The 18906-nt window shown below is 46.6% G+C and overlaps 1 protein-coding gene across 1 annotated transcript in view; it reads right to left on the bottom strand.

Annotated features, from left to right (window-relative positions):
- Positions 1 to 18906, bottom strand: part of ALDH5A1 (aldehyde dehydrogenase 5 family member A1) — a 105297-nt gene that overhangs the window by 25530 nt on the left and 60861 nt on the right. Inside the window, exons 4-5 of the mRNA XM_086965139.1 lie at positions 8841 to 8957; positions 4901 to 5044 (exon numbers count right to left, since the gene is read on the bottom strand). Coding sequence (XP_086821265.1) covers positions 4901 to 5044; positions 8841 to 8957 — 261 coding nt within the window. The remainder of the gene's footprint in view (positions 1 to 4900; positions 5045 to 8840; positions 8958 to 18906) is intronic.

Consider the following 18906-nt stretch of genomic DNA (forward strand, 5'->3'; position numbering starts at 1 on the left):
AGAGAGCGCAAGAGAGCGAGAGCGCGCAAGAGAGCGAGAGCGCGCAAGAGAGAGATCGCGCAAGAGAGAGATCGCGCAAGAGAGTGCGAGAGAGAGCGCGAGAGCGAGCGCGAGAGCGAGCACGAGAGCGCGCACAAGATAGAGCGAGAGAAAGCGAGAGAGCGCAAGAGCGAGAGAAAGCGAGAGAGAGCAAGAGCGAGAGAAAGCGAGAGAGAGCAAGAGCGAGAGAAAGCGAGAGAGAGCGCGAGCAAGAGAGCGCAAGAGTGCGCAAGAGAGAGCGAGCGAGAGAGCAAGAGAGCGCAAGAGACAGCGAGCGAGAGAGCAAGAGACAGCGAGCGAGAGAGCAAGAGACAGCGAGCGAGAGAGCAAGAGACAGCGAGCGAGAGAGCAAGAGACAGCGAGCGAGAGAGCAAGAGACAGCGAGCGAGAGAGCAAGAGACAGCGAGCGAGAGAGCAAGAGACAGCGAGCGAGAGAGCAAGAGACAGCGAGCGAGAGAGCAAGAGACAGCGAGCGAGAAAGCAAGAGACAGCGAGCAAGAGACAGCGAGCAAGAGACAGCGAGCAAGAGAGCAAGAGACAGCGAGCAAGAGAGAGCGAGCAAGAGAGAGCAAGCAAGAGAGAGCGAGCAAGAGAGAGCGAGCAAGAGAGAGCGAGCAAGAGAGCAAGAGACAGCGAGAAAGAGCACGAGAAAGAGCAAGAGACAGCGAGACAGAGCAAGAGACAGCGAGAAAGAGCAAGAGACAGCGAGAAAGAGCAAGAGACAGCGAGACAGAGCAAGAGACAGAGAGCAAGAGAGCAAGAGACAGCGAGAAAGAGAGCAAGAGACAGCGAGAAAGAGAGCAGGAGACAGCGAGAAAGAGCAGGAGACAGCGAGAAAGAGCAGGAGACAGCGAGAAAGAGCAGGAGACAGCGAGAAAGAGAGCAGGAGACAGCGAGAAAGAGAGCAGGAGACAGCGAGAAAGAGCAGGAGACAGCGAGAAAGAGAGCAGGAGACAGCGAGAAAGAGAGCAGGAGACAGCGAGAAAGAGAGCAGGAGACTGCGAGAAAGAGAAAGACAGCGAGAAAGAGAGCACGAGAAAGAGCAAGAGACAGAGAGCAAGAGACAGCGAGAAAGAGAGCAAGAGACAGCCTGCGAGCAAGAGAACGAGCAAGAGAGCAAGAGAGATCAAGCGAGCAAGAGAGATCAAGCGAGCAAGAGAGAGAGCAAGAGAGAGAGAGCAAGAGAGCGAGCAAGAGAGCGAGCGAGCGAGCGAGAGCGAGCAAGAGAAAGAGCGAGCAAGAGAGAGCGAGCAAGAGAAAGAGCGAGTAAGAGAAAGAGCGAGCGAGAGCGAGCAAGAGAGAGTGAGCAAGAGAGCGACACAGAGGACGAGAGAGCGAGCAAGAGAGTGAACAAGAGACAGGTGTGCATGCCAAAAGTTATGCAGAGAGAGCATGCCCTCTCGAAAGGCTTCGACATTCTGTAATGTTGCAGATTGACCCTGGAACTCAGGCGCATCAGGACCGAAGACAAAATCAGCTTAACAGTAGAATGAGAGTGGGACCTGGAGGCACTGTGACACCTTTGCACCTGCTCAGAAGAGTGACAGAAAGAGGCTGTGTCGCACTTGGACTGATTGTGTTTTTTCTTTGACTTACCGGAAGACTTTGACCATTAGGGTGAACTGCCGCAGTAATGACTTTGGGAGCGGGACAGCACTTTGGACTTCGACCTGGAGCAGGACCTGCCCGGTGCTTCGCTACATAATGCTTTGCCTCATGAACCTAAAAGGTTATTCATGAACATCTGTGCGGAGTCGTTGCAGACCTAGGAATTGTGTGCAGAATTCCGCTAGCAGAAACACCTCTTCAGAATCGGTCACAGACATCTGTTTGCAACAGTCCACACAAAGATTAAACCCTTAAGTCGTACAGGATGACATGTTCCCTTGCACATTGGAAAGTTTTTCCAAGGAAAAAAATACTTCAAAAAGTGGTAGAAGAAAGAAAATGGCGCCAAGCTCGGATCAACATCTGAAGGTGTGGAAATAAAGGAAATGACATCAGCATATATGGGTGGCACTTATAAGTAGCTCTTTCTATCATTTCTAAAGTAGAACGATGTTAGCTAAGCCATATCCATGCAGGCAGGAGCACTGAATTTCCGGATTCAGACTGGCACCTGGGAATATTCACAAGGTGAGGAAGCTGCGGTTATAAGAAACCATCAGAATAAATTAATTGTGAGACACCTCGAACAAGCCAGATCTAAGAAAATTAACTGCTATGCAGTAAGCAGTAGCAATAAGAATACCAAAGATTTAAAAGGATATCACAGACGTAACAGGGTAGTTAATCATCTTTATAAATATGTGCATCAAGAGGAAAGTCACAAACCCGAAATGCCATACACCAGTGAAGTTCAAAAAGCTACTTCCAAATTGTAAGACAAGCTGTGCTGTAAAAAAATAAAAAAAAATGAATAAGGGGGGGGGGGGGGAGGAGGGGGGTTGGCAGGGGGAGCATAGGATAAATTTGAGAAATTTCCAGTGGGTGCAAATATTCGCTAGTGCCAAAATTAATAATGATGCTCGCAATACCACTGCATTAGGCAGAATGGGGTGATGGTCAAAAAGAAACAATTGATTTTCATCGGGTCGCGTGATATATATATATATATATATATATCACCTCGTTTTCTCCAACTTCAAGAAAGGAAGTAGAGCCGAACACTCAACACCGATGCTGCAAGCATTTTATTTTTCTTTAGTATGTGAACTTTCTCAAAGGTCAGCCCAGGCAAACAGGAACTGTTCGCGCGCGATATCTAACTATCTATCTATCTATTTTTTAATTTAGTCCGTAGCTTTTCTTACAATTAATATATATACTTACAAAATACTTTAGTTAAGAGGTGAAGGCTCATCGCAATTTAAATTAATTGCTAGTGAGTTGCCAGTAAAAGCTTTCAACACCAAATAAATCTGCAACAAGCATATCACAAAGGGAAGAGGTTGTTGGGCAAAACATGCGTCAACAAGGAGTTTCTCTTGCTACAGCGCTGCACGTAGCAAAACATTGCTTCAAGCTCCTTTCTGGCTTTGGATGAGGTTGGGCGACTTAAGTAGCACGAGCTTGCGATCATCTTATACCACTACCAGGGGAAAAAAAGCCTACAGCACAGGCAGATCCTCACTGTCAGGGGGGAAAGATTCTTATGCATGGGGCGTCCCTCGATTATTTAAAAAATAACCAATCAGACCAAACTTACTGAACATATTAAAAAAAAAAAAAAAAAAAAAAAAACACAGAGCGAGAGAGAAAGAAGGACTCCTCTTGACCCTGGTTTGTTCCATTCCTGTTGCGGGCACTAGGCCCACCCACACAAGCGGGGTAAAGTGTTTACTGGGTGCAGACTCCACAAGTCTCGGTCACAGACATAGGAAGAAAATGAGTAATTGTAAGTAAAGTTTGAGATTTGTAGGATATTCTGGGTAAGAAACGATTGTGGGATCAATGCAATAAACACCACGAGGGACTCCATTGGGTGTCTAATTTACTAAAATGTCTGGGTTTAATAGGTTTCCCTGGGTGGCAGCTGAGCACAGTACTAAATATGGCAGCTACCATCACTGTCAAATAAGGACACTTGTCAGCGAATGTTGACATCTCCAGATTGCTTTTTAGGGCCTGTTGTACACCCACACAAGCAAGGTACCATTTTTATTGGGACGTGTGGGAATGCTCAGTGATAGAAAGTTTGTAGATCCCCACAAATGCCGTCATTTTCTCTCAGGAAAATGGACAGAAAAATGCTTGGCTTTTTTCGCCAAAGTTTGAGGTTTGCGAAATCTTGTGGGTATAAAAATGTTCTGGAATACATGAGTCATACCTTCCTAGGCTCTCCTTGGTGGCAGCTACACGAGGACCCAATTTCCACAGCTACCCGCATTGTAAAACAAGTTAATTTTGCTGGGTGAAATGCGTTGTCTCGAGGTCACGCTTGCTTTGGGGCTTGGTGCTAAGCTCAAACACACAAGTGGGGTACCTTTTTAAGGTCAGGCATGTGGAAACACAGAATAGTAGAACATTAGTTATTACCAATTTGATTTCTCTGAAGTTTTGGCTTCCTGATTTAAGCCAGTGAGCAAAAAGCTAGTTTTGCAAAATGCCCTCTGAATCACCCGATAGTTTGGGTAACCCCAAATAAAGAGGAGTACAAATAGCCGTTCATACCCATTTTTCATTAATTAGATTTTACCATATGATTCGATGGATGCATGTAGGGCACACAATGAGAAATAGTTATAAACTGCAGCTTAGTTAGACATTCAGTAGCACACATTTTTGGAAAACCTAAAAACCCAAAACACTCTTGCGACCAGAAGAATCTGGCATACATAACTGTATATTACTTTTAAAAATCTGCTATTGTGAGAAAATTACCGTCGAATACGGTTTCACCAATTGCTACTGTTATCTACTTATTTTCATGATTTTTTATTACAACAATTAGTTTCTTCTGGAAAATGCTCAGAGATCTATACAAATATCTCTTTGCTGAATTCAGAATTGTGTCTAATTTTCAGAACTGTCTAGCTTTCCAAGATTACCTATGGGTTTGAGACCTATTTCCAACAGAAAATGGATGTAGGTTGAAAGCACAAAAAACAAGCACTAAATGAAGCCCAAAGTCCCATCAATGAAATGTGATGCCCATACTACAGTGCAAACCATAATGTTGATAACGCATATTAGTTTCTCTTTCACATACATTACATTGAGATCACTGTGAAATGTATTCTATTTCCACTGATTGCTGCTTAAGTCGAAGGGAAAAAAAAAAGATCATGTTGATGTGAAAGAAAAAAATGTTTGCAACGACTAGAAAACATTCCTTCACTGAATTTGCAACTTCAAATACCTTTCCTGTTGCAGTGGAACCAGTGAAAGAGATTTTGCCGACCAGTGGATCAGTGCAAAGTGCTTCTCCTACACTTGGTGCATTTTTTCTGGAGCAGGGCACAACATTGAACACGCCTGCTGGAATACCAGCCTGGGAAGCGAGCTGCAACAAGATGTGACAAAAGAATATTAATTATCAGCACATAATTAAAATAGAATCTATTGTACGGGGTGGCATGAGCAATATGAACGCATAGGAAAACTTGTAGCAAAAATAAGATTCAAAACTCAATAGCGCAGAGGACCTACGCTTCTTATTTCCACGTTTGCTTCCCTGTGTTGACTTTGAAGGTATACTTCCAGACTCTAGATTTATTTTTAGGTTTCGCCTGCACAGTGCTGGTGCTGTGCTTGAGAAATCTATTGCTTTTTATATAAACTTAAACCTCCTCTATTTCCTGGTTTCTCTTTGGTTCCAGTGTGTGGCACTTACTTTCCTACATTTCAATGGCTGTAGCAGATTTTTCTGCATTTATTTATTTTATTTATTTATGTAGTTTGTAGAGCGCACAGCTACCCCCGAGGGGGTGTCCCGGCGCTAGAACCTGAGCCTCCGGGTGAGAAGAAAGGAGCGGGGAGGGAGTCAGCAGGATAAAAATCAGAGTCCAGAAAAGAGCCAAGTCTTGAGTCTGGCCCGGAAGATGGATTCAGAAGGGCAGAATCTAAGATCGATTGGCAGAGTTCCACAATTTTGCCGCGATAACACTGAACCCTCTGCCACCCATTCTAGTGAGTCTGAAACGGGGAGAGATCAGAAGGCGGAGGTCATTGGATCTCAGGGATCTGATGGAATGGGATATTGAGACTCGTTTTTTTTAAGTAATTGGGTCCGAGGTCGTTGATGGCTCGGTACCAATACTTGTTCCTCGCCTGCTTCTCTTATCAGTTTCTCGCTGCCGAAATACTGTTAACACACACTTTGGTGGAACTATATTATCATATAGTTTTGCCTTTTACTCTTGCAGCATATTTATTTAACGATTTATCACCTGGAACGATTGAATAATTTGCATAGAATAACAATATGGGACTCGAACCGGGAACCCCAGCTCTCAAATCAGCCGCTCTGGTTGCTGCGCCGCATCCTCTCCACTCCTGGGTTAAGTGTCAGGCAGCTCTTTTTTTCACCTAGACGATGATTGATTAAAACAGCTCTTTATTTATTACATAGGTGAAACCAATGCATTACCAATGCTTGTTTCTTAGGGTGGCAGGAGTTAAAGGCACGGCTTGATTAAACTTGTAGCAGGGCTTTTGTCACTATGTACTGTTGACCAACTCTTAAGGCACTGCCAAAATCATTACATTTTTGTGTGAAAGTGGGAGCAAATATACAATATCAAGTAGCCTGCAACCAAAGATGCTTATTAGCTTGTTGTGTAGTGTGGCAGACGTGGAGCAGAACTCGGCTGAGGGTGAGAGGAAGAGTAAATGCTTTAGGATGCGAGGGGAAATCACTGCTGTAAGAAACTGACTAGTATAAGCACCATTTTTAGGTCGAGCATTTGAGACCGCTTGTATATACTTTAGTATATACTTAGATGTGTATGTACTTTGTGGGCTCTAGAGATCAGCCCTAGAATTTGTCTGCTTCCACTTAGAGACTTTTTTCTGTTCAACTGCCTCTAGTTAACTGCCTGGATAGAAAATGACCAGTAGAGGTCAGTAAAATACCAGAATTGCTTTAGCACTCTAGATTACAGTCCATAGAAGTTGTCTTCCATGAGCACTCGTAGGCAATATTTTTTTTCAAATTTGGAATTTTCAGTGATATGACCACTGAAGGCCCTGATGTTATATTAAAAACGATTCAGAAAAGGGGGTGGTGATGAACAGAGCGTCTGAATTAAGCAGACCACTCTTACCCGGTCCAAAGATCAGGGCTTGATCCATCACCGTTTTTTAGCTCACTGCACCATCCCAGCTCAGAACCTGGCTACATGCAAATTAGTCTGTTCCTGTCCCAGTGCATGATGGGAACAGGGCAAACCAAACTACCAAGCCAATTCTTACACTGGGAAGGAAACAAGCATTCCGGGGACCGGTTTCTGGCATTTCAGCCGTCGTCGGCCCGGCTTGCTTGAATCCTGATGGTGCAATGAGCAAGGGACTCACATCGGAGTATGCCCTTCCACGCTTATGGTGGACAAAATGATTCAGAAAAGGGGGTGGTGATGAACAAGAGTGTCTGAATTAAGCAGACCACTCTTACCCAGTCCAAAGATCAGGGCTGGATCCATCACCGTTTTTTAGCTCACTGCACCATCCCAGCTCAGAACCTGGCTACATGCAAATTAGTCTGTTCCTGTCCCAGTGCATGATGGGAACAGGGCAAACCAAACTACCAAGCCAACTCTGTTCATCACCACCCCCTTTTCTGAATCGGTATATTAAAAACAGCTTTGGCCTATACCACTTCCCTCCATGTGTTCCCATACCTGGCGTGTAACGCAGTTAGGTGCTTTATTTTTCCTCCATGTTAAAGAACAGTAGATGTTCTTTAACAAGGAGGCTAATGTGCTGCATAGCTAAATAGATATAAGGTCCCAAAGGCGAGACCGATTGCATTGCAAATGCTTGTTTTTTATTGGAACTCCTATAAACAAAGGCTTGTGGGAATCTTATCTACCAATACATATTAAGTTTCCAACACTTCAAAAATAAACTAGCTCTCCACCCAATTCCTAAGGCTCATGAAATATTTTTGTGGTTGGTGAGGTGGGAGCACGTAACTGGCAATACAAAAGCTCACAATGCTCTTAGAAATACAAATACAAATGGTGGAAAATGCTGAATGAAGTCATACGGTAAATACACAAAGCAAGATAAATAGTATGTAAATCTTATTTAAACTGATTAGTTGGATCACAAATAGTTTTATTAGCAAACAATAAAATTATAGAATGCTATACTACTTTCGTCCATCTCTAGCAAAGTAGGCCTTCACATAGCACTACTACTTTCACGTTGCTTCAACTAGTCTTCTTAATGAGAAAAAATAGAAAATCTTGCCTTTTGTTGGAATCCAGGCATTAGATCTTCAAATATGATTTTAACTCTTGTGTGGAAAAGTGAAGTGAGTTATTAGGTTTCTTGTGCCCAGACTCCAGTGTGTAACTTTGAAAAAGACAGACTGTACGCAAATAGCTTTGGTGGGCGGTGGGTAGCAAATACAACTTCTAACTACACAGCATGCGTCATGCATCCCTCATCCACAGAGATAAGCATTAGCTTAATCTAAAATAAATTGTGGGTAACTGCCTTAAACCGATTACTTAAAAAAAAAAATGTTTTATATAGTGCGAACTAGACCCGATGATATCGGGCACCAGAACATTTTACATGAGCACCAGTTTCATTACATAAGGACACATTAATTTCTGTTAGGCACAGGGAGATGAAGTAAATTGCCCAGAATCACAAGATGTTGAGCGTCGTTCGAGACTCGAACCTGGTGCCCAGTTTCAAGGTCGACCGCTCTAGAAGGAAGGCTACAGCCTCTCCCCACTGGCTAGATAGATACTGGAAATAGGCCATTCCATCCAGGCTGCAGAAAATCTGGCTGGATTTTCCATGCTGTTCTAGGAGCCATGAATTTACAGCTGACCAGCTTAATGTTCACTTAGTAGGGGTTACATTTGGAAAATCTAAGCTTTCCTAACACACAGAAGGGAATCCTAAAATTGCCTTACAGGTAAAATTTTTGTAAACTAGCACCTGCCATCTAGGGTACCTATTCTAACTGGTCCGATACACCAATTGATAAATAAATCACATACCACCGATTGGAACACCAAGGGGCATCTATAGATCAAATTACCTGTTCATCCTACAGTGAATACTACAAATTCAGTGGTTCAAATTGTAGTGTTTTATTTCCAAACAAAAAACGTACTCGCCTCTGCCAGTGCCAATGCCGATAAAGGGGTGTCTTCTGCGGGCTTTACTACCACCGTACAGCCTGCTGCCAAAGCTGCGCCCACTTTCCGCGTAATCATTGCGCTGGGAAAATTCCACTAGAAGTAGATTAAAAATAAAAAGATTAGAGTGGCCCTTGCACACACGGATACATACATACACGGATTCCAATACATACACGTGCCAGTCATTTGTATTGCTTAGTGAAGGGAGAAACCAGAACACAACAAAGTAAATCCACAGAAGCCAGTTCCCACTCCTATCTATACTACTATAATAAAGGAAGAACTTTCAGCCTTTGAGGCGGGTAAACTCGGGAACCACAGCGCCAATCCACACACCCGATACACTGTTGGAATCGTCAGGGTGTGTAGATGGTTATAGGCTATATAAAAAAAAAAATGTAAACGTTATTTAAAAAAATTTACAGTAAAAAAAAAACTAGTCCCTCTGAAGTAGCGCCGGCCGTGTTGTGCGTGCTCACGTCAGGAGCGCGGGGAGGAGCGGCGTCCAGGAGCGCGACATGGCGTGGGGGAGGAGCGGTGACGTGAGAAGCAGCGGACAGACCAGCGGCGGTGCGAGCAGCGGACAGGCTGGAGGAGCGGCGGCTGAGGTAAGGGAGTGGCGGACATGGTGCCGGGGAGGAGCGGTGACATGAGGAGCAGCGGACAGGCCAGCGGCAGTGCGAGCAGCGGACAGGCAGGAGGAGTGGCGGCTGAGGTAAGGGGACCCATGCCGGGGCAGGCAGGGGACGGGCTGGGCGGAGGACGGGCTGGGCGGGGGCCCGGGCTGCAGGAGAAAAGAGAATGATCCCGTGTTTTTATGGTGAAACAGCAATCATTAACACACCTCTAGGCCAAAAAGATTAGCTATGATGTAAGCTTTCCCAGCCAATGTACACTCTGTAGAACAGATTGGTCAGCTGTACACCTCTGCAAAGAAGAACAGACATATTTAAAGCAGTATATCACCAGAGGAAAAGCGGGAGGAGCGGCGGCTGAGGTAAGTGGACCCATGTCGGGGCAGGCGGGGGTCGGGGCAGGCGGAGGACGGGTCGGGCGGGGGCCCGAGCTGCTGGACAATGTCGGGGCGGGCGTGGGTCGGGGAAGCCTGTTGCTCCCGGACAAGGTCGGGACGGGCTGCTAGTGCAAAGATAAAATCCTCATGAAATGAACTTTTTATTCTTATATTGTCCGTCACAAATGGCAGACTTTTTCTATCTTTATTGTGCCACTCATTACAGTTGAGGTTTAAAAAAAAAAAAATATATATATATTTTTTTTTTAAAAGTCCCCTGGGATGGTTCTGCTCTTTTACTACAGCACAAAATTGAATTTACCTTCACTGATCAGCTATTGCAATAATGGGTAATTTACCAGGACACAAAAAAATGTATTTAATGTCAGGGCCAGAGACGAGGATTATGATCTTTACTTTAGGTCCTGGAAATAAATATGGCAGCCCTCACCTAAACAACAACAGCCTACATTTCCCAATATGCATGTGGAAGAGTGGTCCATAACAGCCATATCATTCTTTCTCGGTGTATGTATTACTTCCCGTATAGATCTACCATCCTCTTTCGCTTATGCCTCATCAGTTTAGTGCCTTCTTTCTCGCTTAGATTATACTGGTAAATTCAAGCGTAAAGTTACTCTTATTGCTTTTGTAACTGGATTGTAATATTTATTTTTCCTCACAAGTATGCCTAGCCCTCACAAGGCGCACTAGTGTAAGATTATTGTTGACAGTGACATCTGATAGAGACTGCTACCTGTAGATTTCGTATATTCGTATTATTCCCAGGCATCAGACTGGATCCGGATATTTTTTGTGAGCAGTACCCCTGTGCACCGGAAGATGGTGTCGTTGGCATCATCCATGCCGGAATGAGGTCTGCAGTGCCTATAAAGGCACCAACCACGCGCATGGACATCAGTTCTTTTATTTCTACCCCAGCCAGTGCAGATCCAGGAAGAGCTACCCCTTAGTCTCTTTTTGACTATGCTTTTTTGACTTTTTAGAAGCTTTTTTTGAGGTCCTACCTCCTGGTGTGGCAGGGATGTCTCCAAGAAGACCTGCTTCAAGCCCTGCAGCACCTAACACCAACAGATGCCAGTGACGGACCCGCTCCGGGTTTGCCTATGGTGTCTTGAACATGACAATGACCCAAAGGCCTGCTCCCACTGACGCGCTACGTAATTGAAGGCCTTGTGGGAGCGTTCCCTTCAGCTCCTGGCAGCTCGATACCAGACGCTCGAGGTCCCGATTGAGAGGACAGTCCCTTAAGCGGTCGCCGAGTCCACTCGAAGACGTCGAGCTGTTCAGACAAATCTCATAACCACAAGAAGAAAAAGAAGTCTAAGCAAGCTTCAACTTCACCTCGTCTGTTAGCTGACGAGGGAGTGTCCCATGGAGCCAGGCACTGGCTCCACAGTTGAGCCAGTGCCTGGGCCAACTCTGCACCCCCCCCCCCCCCCACCAACATTTCTGGCAGTCAGAGAGACCCCCCCACTCAAGTTTTATGAAGCAATGCTTCTCATATTTGAACAGGCTGTTACCTCTAGCGGGCCTTCAGGGCTCTCAGGTTTGGGAGGGGCCCCTATACTGGATCCACATAGGCGGATACAGCATCAGTTGGACCCCGAGAATCCACAGATTGATTTGGATCAGTGGTAGTCATGCCATTGCAACCTTTCCTGGCGCAGATCCAGAGGTCAATGCTCCTGCTCCACTGCTGACGAGAGCCAAATCTTCCAGTCTGGAGGCTGAACCCTATTCCTTTGGGCTAGGACTCCTGAAGAAATGGGAGGGGGTCGCTAGACCCAGAAGAATGCCAGCTTTATGACACTCTGGGCTGGTGTGAGGATCTGGGTGAAGCCAGTGGACTGGGCACTGCACTAGATACTGCCATGCTTTCTCCTCCTACTGGGACAATGGAGGAGGGAGGGTCATTTACACTGGTGGTTCGGAGAGCAGCTGAGGTTCAGGCTCTTAGCTTGCCCTCGGTGGCGGTCAAGACTAATGTCCTGAATTAAATTATCTCCTTCTAAACCACTTCTCCCATTTAATGAAGCACTTCCTAATGTCATGCTTGGGAACTGGTCCGAGAACAGCACAGGAGCTCCTGTGAACAGGACAATTGCCCTCCGACACCACACCTTTCAGAGGAGTCCTCACAGAACATCCTACCACGAAAAGATTGGTGGTCCAAGCCTCGACTTCACTTGTAAATTATGGTACATTCCTAACAGCCGCACCGGATCAGGAATCCAAGAGGCAGGACCATTTAGGCAAGAAGATGTTTTCTTCCACCAGCCTGGCATTGTGGCCGGTGAACTCAGCCTGCCTTTTGGGCAGGCTGAGTTGCGCAAGTGCTGCCTACAGTCCAGGAGGAGGCCCAAGGTGTGCTCTCCCAGGCTTTTGACAACAGAAGGGATGCAGTCAAGTTCATCATATGATGTGGACTAGACACCAGCAATTCATTAGGCAGAGCAGTTTTGTTGGCGGAGGCCCTGTGACACCATGCCTGTTTAAGCACTACTGTTTTTTTTGGGGATGTCCAGTGATCACTCATGAACATGCTCTAATCTCTTCGGATACGAGGCAGATTTGGTGGTGGGGAGCTTTAAGGACAGCAGGGCTACAGCCAAGTCCAAGGGCCTTTTCATGGCCCTTATCACCCTCAATCCCCAATTAGTTGCTTTCGTGAAGAGGGAAAGAGGGTACAATTGAGTCCTTACCAGTCTAGCCACAGGGACACGCAAGCTTTCAAGCCACTGAGTGCCCGTGGTTCCCACCAGCCCCGTGCGTCCGGTAGCCTGTGGTTTGGTCGATCCATATCTCCCCTGCAGCCTCTAAACCCTCCTAGTCTGTCCATTATTCATCATGGGCACCTAGTGGGCGGCAGGATTCGCCATCACCTGCCCCACTGGGGGTCCGTAACACCGGACAAGTGAGTTTTGCAGATTGTCTGAAGGGGCTACTCCCTTCCCATCAAAACCACCCCTCCCTTTATGCTATTCACTTGCAGCAGGCTGACAGAGGACCACCTATCCCTGCTCGGCTCTTCTGGCCAGAGGAGCCACAGAGAGTGCAGATGCCAGGAGTAAGTAGAGGTTGCTATTTCCGCTACTTTCAGCTGGAAAAGAAGGACTGAGGTCTTCATTCTATCCTTAACCTGCCCGCTCTAAACTTCTTCCTTAAGAAGGATAAATTCAAAATCCACAATCTTGCTCAGGTCCTGTATGCCCTGAATCCAGACACTGGGCGTTAATGCTGGCCTTGCAGGAATCTTATTTCCACCTTCCTTTCCTGCCTGTCCACAGGCATTACCAGCGGTTCACAGTGGGCCACAAGCACTTTCAGTTCGCTGTGCTCCCTTTTGGCCTCACCAGAACCCCTCGGGTGTTCACCAAGGTGATGGCGGTGGTTGCTGCTCATCTGCAGAAATCAGGGGTGCCGTCTTTCCCTATCTTAATGACTGGCTGTTGAATACGGATTTGCCCCAGGCGGTTCTCTTTCACCTCCTACATTCACTAGGGTTCACTATCAACGTGCCAAAGTCACAGACTCCAAGATGCTTTTTTCATCGGATCGGTTCCTGACATGGTGCAGTTTCATGCCTATCCTCCCAAATGGCGAGTCCAGGATATTCAGGCTATGATACAATGTTTCAGCCTTTTTCATGGATTTTGGGGAGATCAACTGAGGCAACAGGGCCTCACGGCCTCCTCCATCCTACTGGTGACACATGCAGGCTCTGCAGTAGAACCTGAAGTTCCAGTGGGTGCATCAGGGGAATCTCTCAGACATGGTACATCTCGGAGAGAAACCCAGCAGCAGACCCCTCTCCCTTCCCCAACCAGATCGGACAGTATCGACCGATGCATCACTCCTGGGATAGGGCGTTCACCAAGGTGATGGCGGTGGTTGCTGCTCATCTGCAGAAATCAGGGGTGCCGTCTTTCCCTATCTTAATGACTGGCTGTTGAATACGGATTTGCCCCAGGCGGTTCTCTTTCACCTCCTACATTCACTAGGGTTCACTATCAACGTGCCAAAGTCACAGACTCCAAGATGCTTTTTTCATCGGATCGGTTCCTGACATGGTGCAGTTTCATGCCTATCCTCCCAAATGGCGAGTCCAGGATATTCAGGCTATGATACAATGTTTCAGCCTTTTTCATGGATTTTGGGGAGATCAACTGAGGCAACAGGGCCTCACGGCCTCCTCCATCCTACTGGTGACACATGCAGGCTCTGCAGTAGAACCTGAAGTTCCAGTGGGTGCATCAGGGGAATCTCTCAGACATGGTACATCTCGGAGAGAAACCCAGCAGCAGACCCCTCTCCCTTCCCCAACCAGATCGGACAGTATCGACCGATGCATCACTCCTGGGATAGGGCGGCCACCTGGGAGAGGGGGAGATCAGAGGGCTCTGGTCTCAGGCAGAATCCGTACTCCACATCAACCTGTTGGAGCCCCGAGCAATCATGTGTGCACCGACGACACAGTCATGTGGTATGGCAACAAGCAGTGCAGGGTGGGGTTGTGGACCCTTTGTCGAGAGGCCCTGCCTCTCTTGACATGGCTGGAACAGGGCATATCCCTGCTAGTTCAATATCTGGTGGGCTCTCTGAACGCCAGAGTGGACTAACTTAGCCGAAGATGCCTTGCAGATCACAAATGGCCTCTCCATCCTCAGGTAGTAAAAGATCTCTTTCAGCAGTGAGTAAAGAGTCTTGGTTAGATCTGTTCTCTACTGATGAGAAGGCGCAATATCAGCAGTAATGCGCGCTGGAGTTTCCAAAGCGCCTCTCGTCCAGGGAAGCTTTATCTTGAGTGGAGCCAAGGCCTCCTGTATGTCTTTCCGCCCCTACCACTCCTGCCCATAGCATTCAAGAATATCAGGAATTACTAGGCCCACGCCATCCTTGTGGCTCCGGATTGGGAACGGAGGGTCTAATATCCCAAGCTGTTGAGCATGACCAGCTGCCCTTCGGGAGTATCGTCTGTCGCAGCAGAAGAGGGGCTTTCACCCAAACCAGTCACTCTCCGCCACCTTGCGTGGAGGTTGAGCAGTTACAATTGTCAACTTTCGACCTTCCTCCCGAAGTCTAATGTTATCTTGGCAGTCTGGTGTCCCTCCACCAAGAGGGCTTATGCATTCCGTTGGACAAAATTTATGGCATGGGGTAAAGAAAGACAAATTGATCCCCTTTGTGCCCCCCCCTTTCTCAGATTCTCCGGTTTATCCTTTCCCTTTCCTAGCAGGGCTCTGCTCTGGGCACTGTTAAGGAATATCTTTCTAAAGTCCATGCTTTTCTTTGGTTGCCTGACCAACCTTCTCTTTTCCATCCCCTACTGTACATAGGTTTTTGAATGGTTTACTACATAAGTTTCCTACCTCTCCTTTCATTATGCCTCAGTGCACCCTTAGTCTGATCATGGCATTCCCGATGCGGGAGCCATTTGTGCCCTTACATAACTGTCCTGTGAAAAGTGGTCACTCCATTTCACATAGGCCAAACCATCATTCTGCCTACTGTTGACGCTCTGCCTCATCCCTCTAAAGAAGAGGAGCGACTTTGCCATTGGGTCCCAAAAAGAGCATTGTCATTCTACCTTGACCTCACACGAGTTCCGGTGGATCATCAACCCTTCATGGGGTATGTAGGAGCGATGAAAGGGAGGCAGTATAGAAAAGGACCATCTCACGATTGATCGTTTGCTCTATCAAAATCTAGTAGGCATTGGCTAAGAAGCATCCTGTGTGGGTTTGTGTGCTCATTCCACCAGAGCTAGAGCTGCCACAACTGTGCTACCTCAGAGTTCCGGTACTGAATATCTACCAGGCAGTTACGTGGGCTTTCTTGCACATGTTTATCAAAACACTACTGTCTGGACAGTCAGGTCCGTAGGGATGAGCATTTGGTCCTGCAAGACTTCCTAGTGTGAAATTGGTCCGCAGACCTATTTCCGGGAAGGTATTGTTTGGGTATCTATTCTGAGGTAAGGAATTTGCGGCTAGAAGTCTATCAGATTTCTAGGGAGAGAGCTTCCCCTTTTAGGGCCCTGTTTTTCCACACCAGTGGCCAATGTACCTCATGGCTCTGCACTTCTGGCTTGGAAAGTCACAAAAAGTAATGGAAGTCAGCGTGCCTGGGTAGCACCCATATAGGCACTGCGGACATCACTTCTGGGGTGGACGACGCCAATGCCACACGGAGCCGAAAGACCCAAACTACCAGCGCGCAGGGGTCCTGATCCGGAATTTTATTTTGATCCAGTCTGACACCTGGGTATAATTCCAAGGTAAGGAATCTGTGGCTTGATTGAGTTTCTACCTGATAAGGAGTTACCAAAGGTAAGTAACTTGCTCAACATATGTAATTGTCTCCACTGGCCAGTAGGTTTTGTGCGAGCATCGTCAGCTCAGTGGAGCACTCCTAATCACCATAGAGTTTTTGTCATCTGCTTCCCTGGTTTAATATCGCTAGAGTGCGCGATCACAGAACTTTAGAGATTGTCTACATAATCAATGTGCAGACACGTGTTTCAGGGTCAGTTTTGTGTCCTCAAAGCCTTGCCTGCCACATTATAGCCCAGGCTGGTCTATGTTACTTGTACAGCAATTTAGTTGGTGCACTTTGCACATGTTCTCATCAGTGCTTAAAACTTGTGGTTATGGCTTGCTACCCAGACCGTACTTACATGCAACATTTAAGGGTTTTTCTGTGCCCCTAGAAATCTCAGCACATACCCCCTTAACCCTAAAGGATTAGTACTGATAGGGTCTTCCACTCCCATATACATCATGCAGCAAGATTAGAATACATATTATGAGGAGGAAGCTGGTGATTTCCTCCCCTGGGATGAACAATTACAGAGGTGATGGGTGCCTCCATCCAGAGGCCGGTGACCAGTTCCCTGGGTCCCTTCAGGGAGTCACTGATCATGCACGCTGAGGCCCTCGTCTAAGCCCCTCCTTGGAAGGGAACACAGGTTCCACCCCATGGGTCCGCTGAACCCTGAAGCCCAGAGATCCAGATTCTCGCCAAGGCCAAAAGAAAAAGGAAGGACCTCAAGAGGTAGGACACCTTTGAAAGGATTACATCTACTTTTCTAGCCTGGTCCAAGAGCACGCAAGAAGGGAAACCACATGGCCCACAGCCCTTTCCATGTACCTCTAGTGGCTATCATGTTACTACTAACTCCAGGTTTACCTGCGACCTCTTCTTCTCCCAGGAAGGAGATGGGGGATTGGGGGAGGGGGGTAGTTTGCAATCCCCTAGGGATTTAGATGATGATGCAGATGCTGGTAGACCATGGTGCCCATTTTCTGATCCAAAAGGGCAGACCAATGAGGGTCAAGGCAAGAACGCTTAAGAACCAACAGATATGATGTATCCAGAAAAAATTGCTCATTTAAGGACAACATTATGCAGTTTGATGCCAGAAATCTAATGCAACCCTTAGATCAAGAGGTTAGAACTAGATTGAAAGCAGAAGTCCAACCCTGGATTGGAAATCGTCTGCTACTCCCAAGATTGACAGTAAAATGGCTACATTCTTATCAAAATTCGTAAAAGATCCCAGAAAAGGTAGAAACAAATCCTGGATGGTCTGCCAGAATGAACTTCTAGATGCGACAGGCCACCTTATAAAAGATCTTCGACGTGGCAGAAGTGGCAAGAGAATTCTGTTCACTTATCTCATCGAGGCTGGCCACAACGTGCTGTTCTGTTGGGCAAAGCGAACAGCGCGCTGTTCACAACGAGACACAGATCCTTACTCATCAAGATAGACCTGAAGCTGGTGAACCTTACTAAATCAGAGTCATGCCAGATAGAAGAAGGTGGCATCTTCCGTGACCCATTCATGAAGGAACCGGTCAAGTATGTTTCCACTTTCAACTTCCTGGACAAGGCAAGGGCCTCCATAAAGAAAATATTTAGCCAGAAGGTTTTTGGAGGGGCTAGCTGGGACGAAGGTGATCTGTCCATTTTCTATTCCAAGACTCTCAATGAGGTCAACCACAGCGCCAAGCACCATGGCAAGGCCAGACCTGATTCAGAGGTTTCTTCCCGTCCCCAGGAGCAAATGGAGGACTTCAGAGGCTTCATCCGAGGCAACAACTTTACAAGAGGTAGGTAGTATGGTAATTCTGATCCTTTATTCCCTTGCAAAGGTACGGGGAAGGTTAACACTATTTTTTCTAAAGTAGCTATCAGGGATATTCAATTGGAGTTCAACTGTTTGCTGAAGCATAGGCAGAGACCGAGGCCAATCATATCTTCAGTAGAGCACTTCAGAGTTCTAGACTAGGAAGTAGCTGCCTTAAAATGAAAGGACTATTGTTAGGACAACTTCTCTCCCACAAGGCTTCATCAGCAACATTTTTCAGGTCCAAAAGAAGGACAAAGGTTTCAGCTCGGTAAAATATCAAAGTCATTGAGTGAGTGATCTTTCAACATTTACGAATTGATTCACCAACTCACTGATATTATTAGACAGGGAGATTGGATAGTATGGTTGGACCTGAAGGACGCACACCTGGCATTATTGATTTTCCAACTACATTGAAGATTTGTGCAGTTCCAATTGAAACCGAGGATGTGTGAGTTTACATCTCTATCATTTGGCTTGTCAATAGCAGCACAGTGCTTCACGAAGGTTCTAAGACTGGTGATAGAATTCCTCTGCGAGACAGATCATTTATCTCTGCAACATTATCATCATGCATCTATGTCCCCGCATACTGGAAGAGCTTCATCATATGACAGTTTCTCTGTTACAAGACCTAAGCTTCATGATCAATCAAGACAAATCCCAGCATATCCGTACACAGGTTACAGTTTCCAGGTTTGAGGTGCACTCCATCAGAGCGATGCTCAGTATCCCAAACTCAAAAATGAATGAACAGGGAGCAGGGAAGATATGCCCTGTCCAGAGCCAGGCAATCCCTGAGATAGTTGGCTCGCCTGGTGGGACTCCTGTCCTCTTTGATCCAGGCTATATTTCCAGGACCACTGCACTATATG

Source organism: Lissotriton vulgaris, chromosome 4_1 (assembly GCF_964263255.1).
Source record: "Lissotriton vulgaris chromosome 4_1, aLisVul1.2, whole genome shotgun sequence".
NCBI classification, from domain to species: domain Eukaryota; kingdom Metazoa; phylum Chordata; class Amphibia; order Caudata; family Salamandridae; genus Lissotriton; species Lissotriton vulgaris.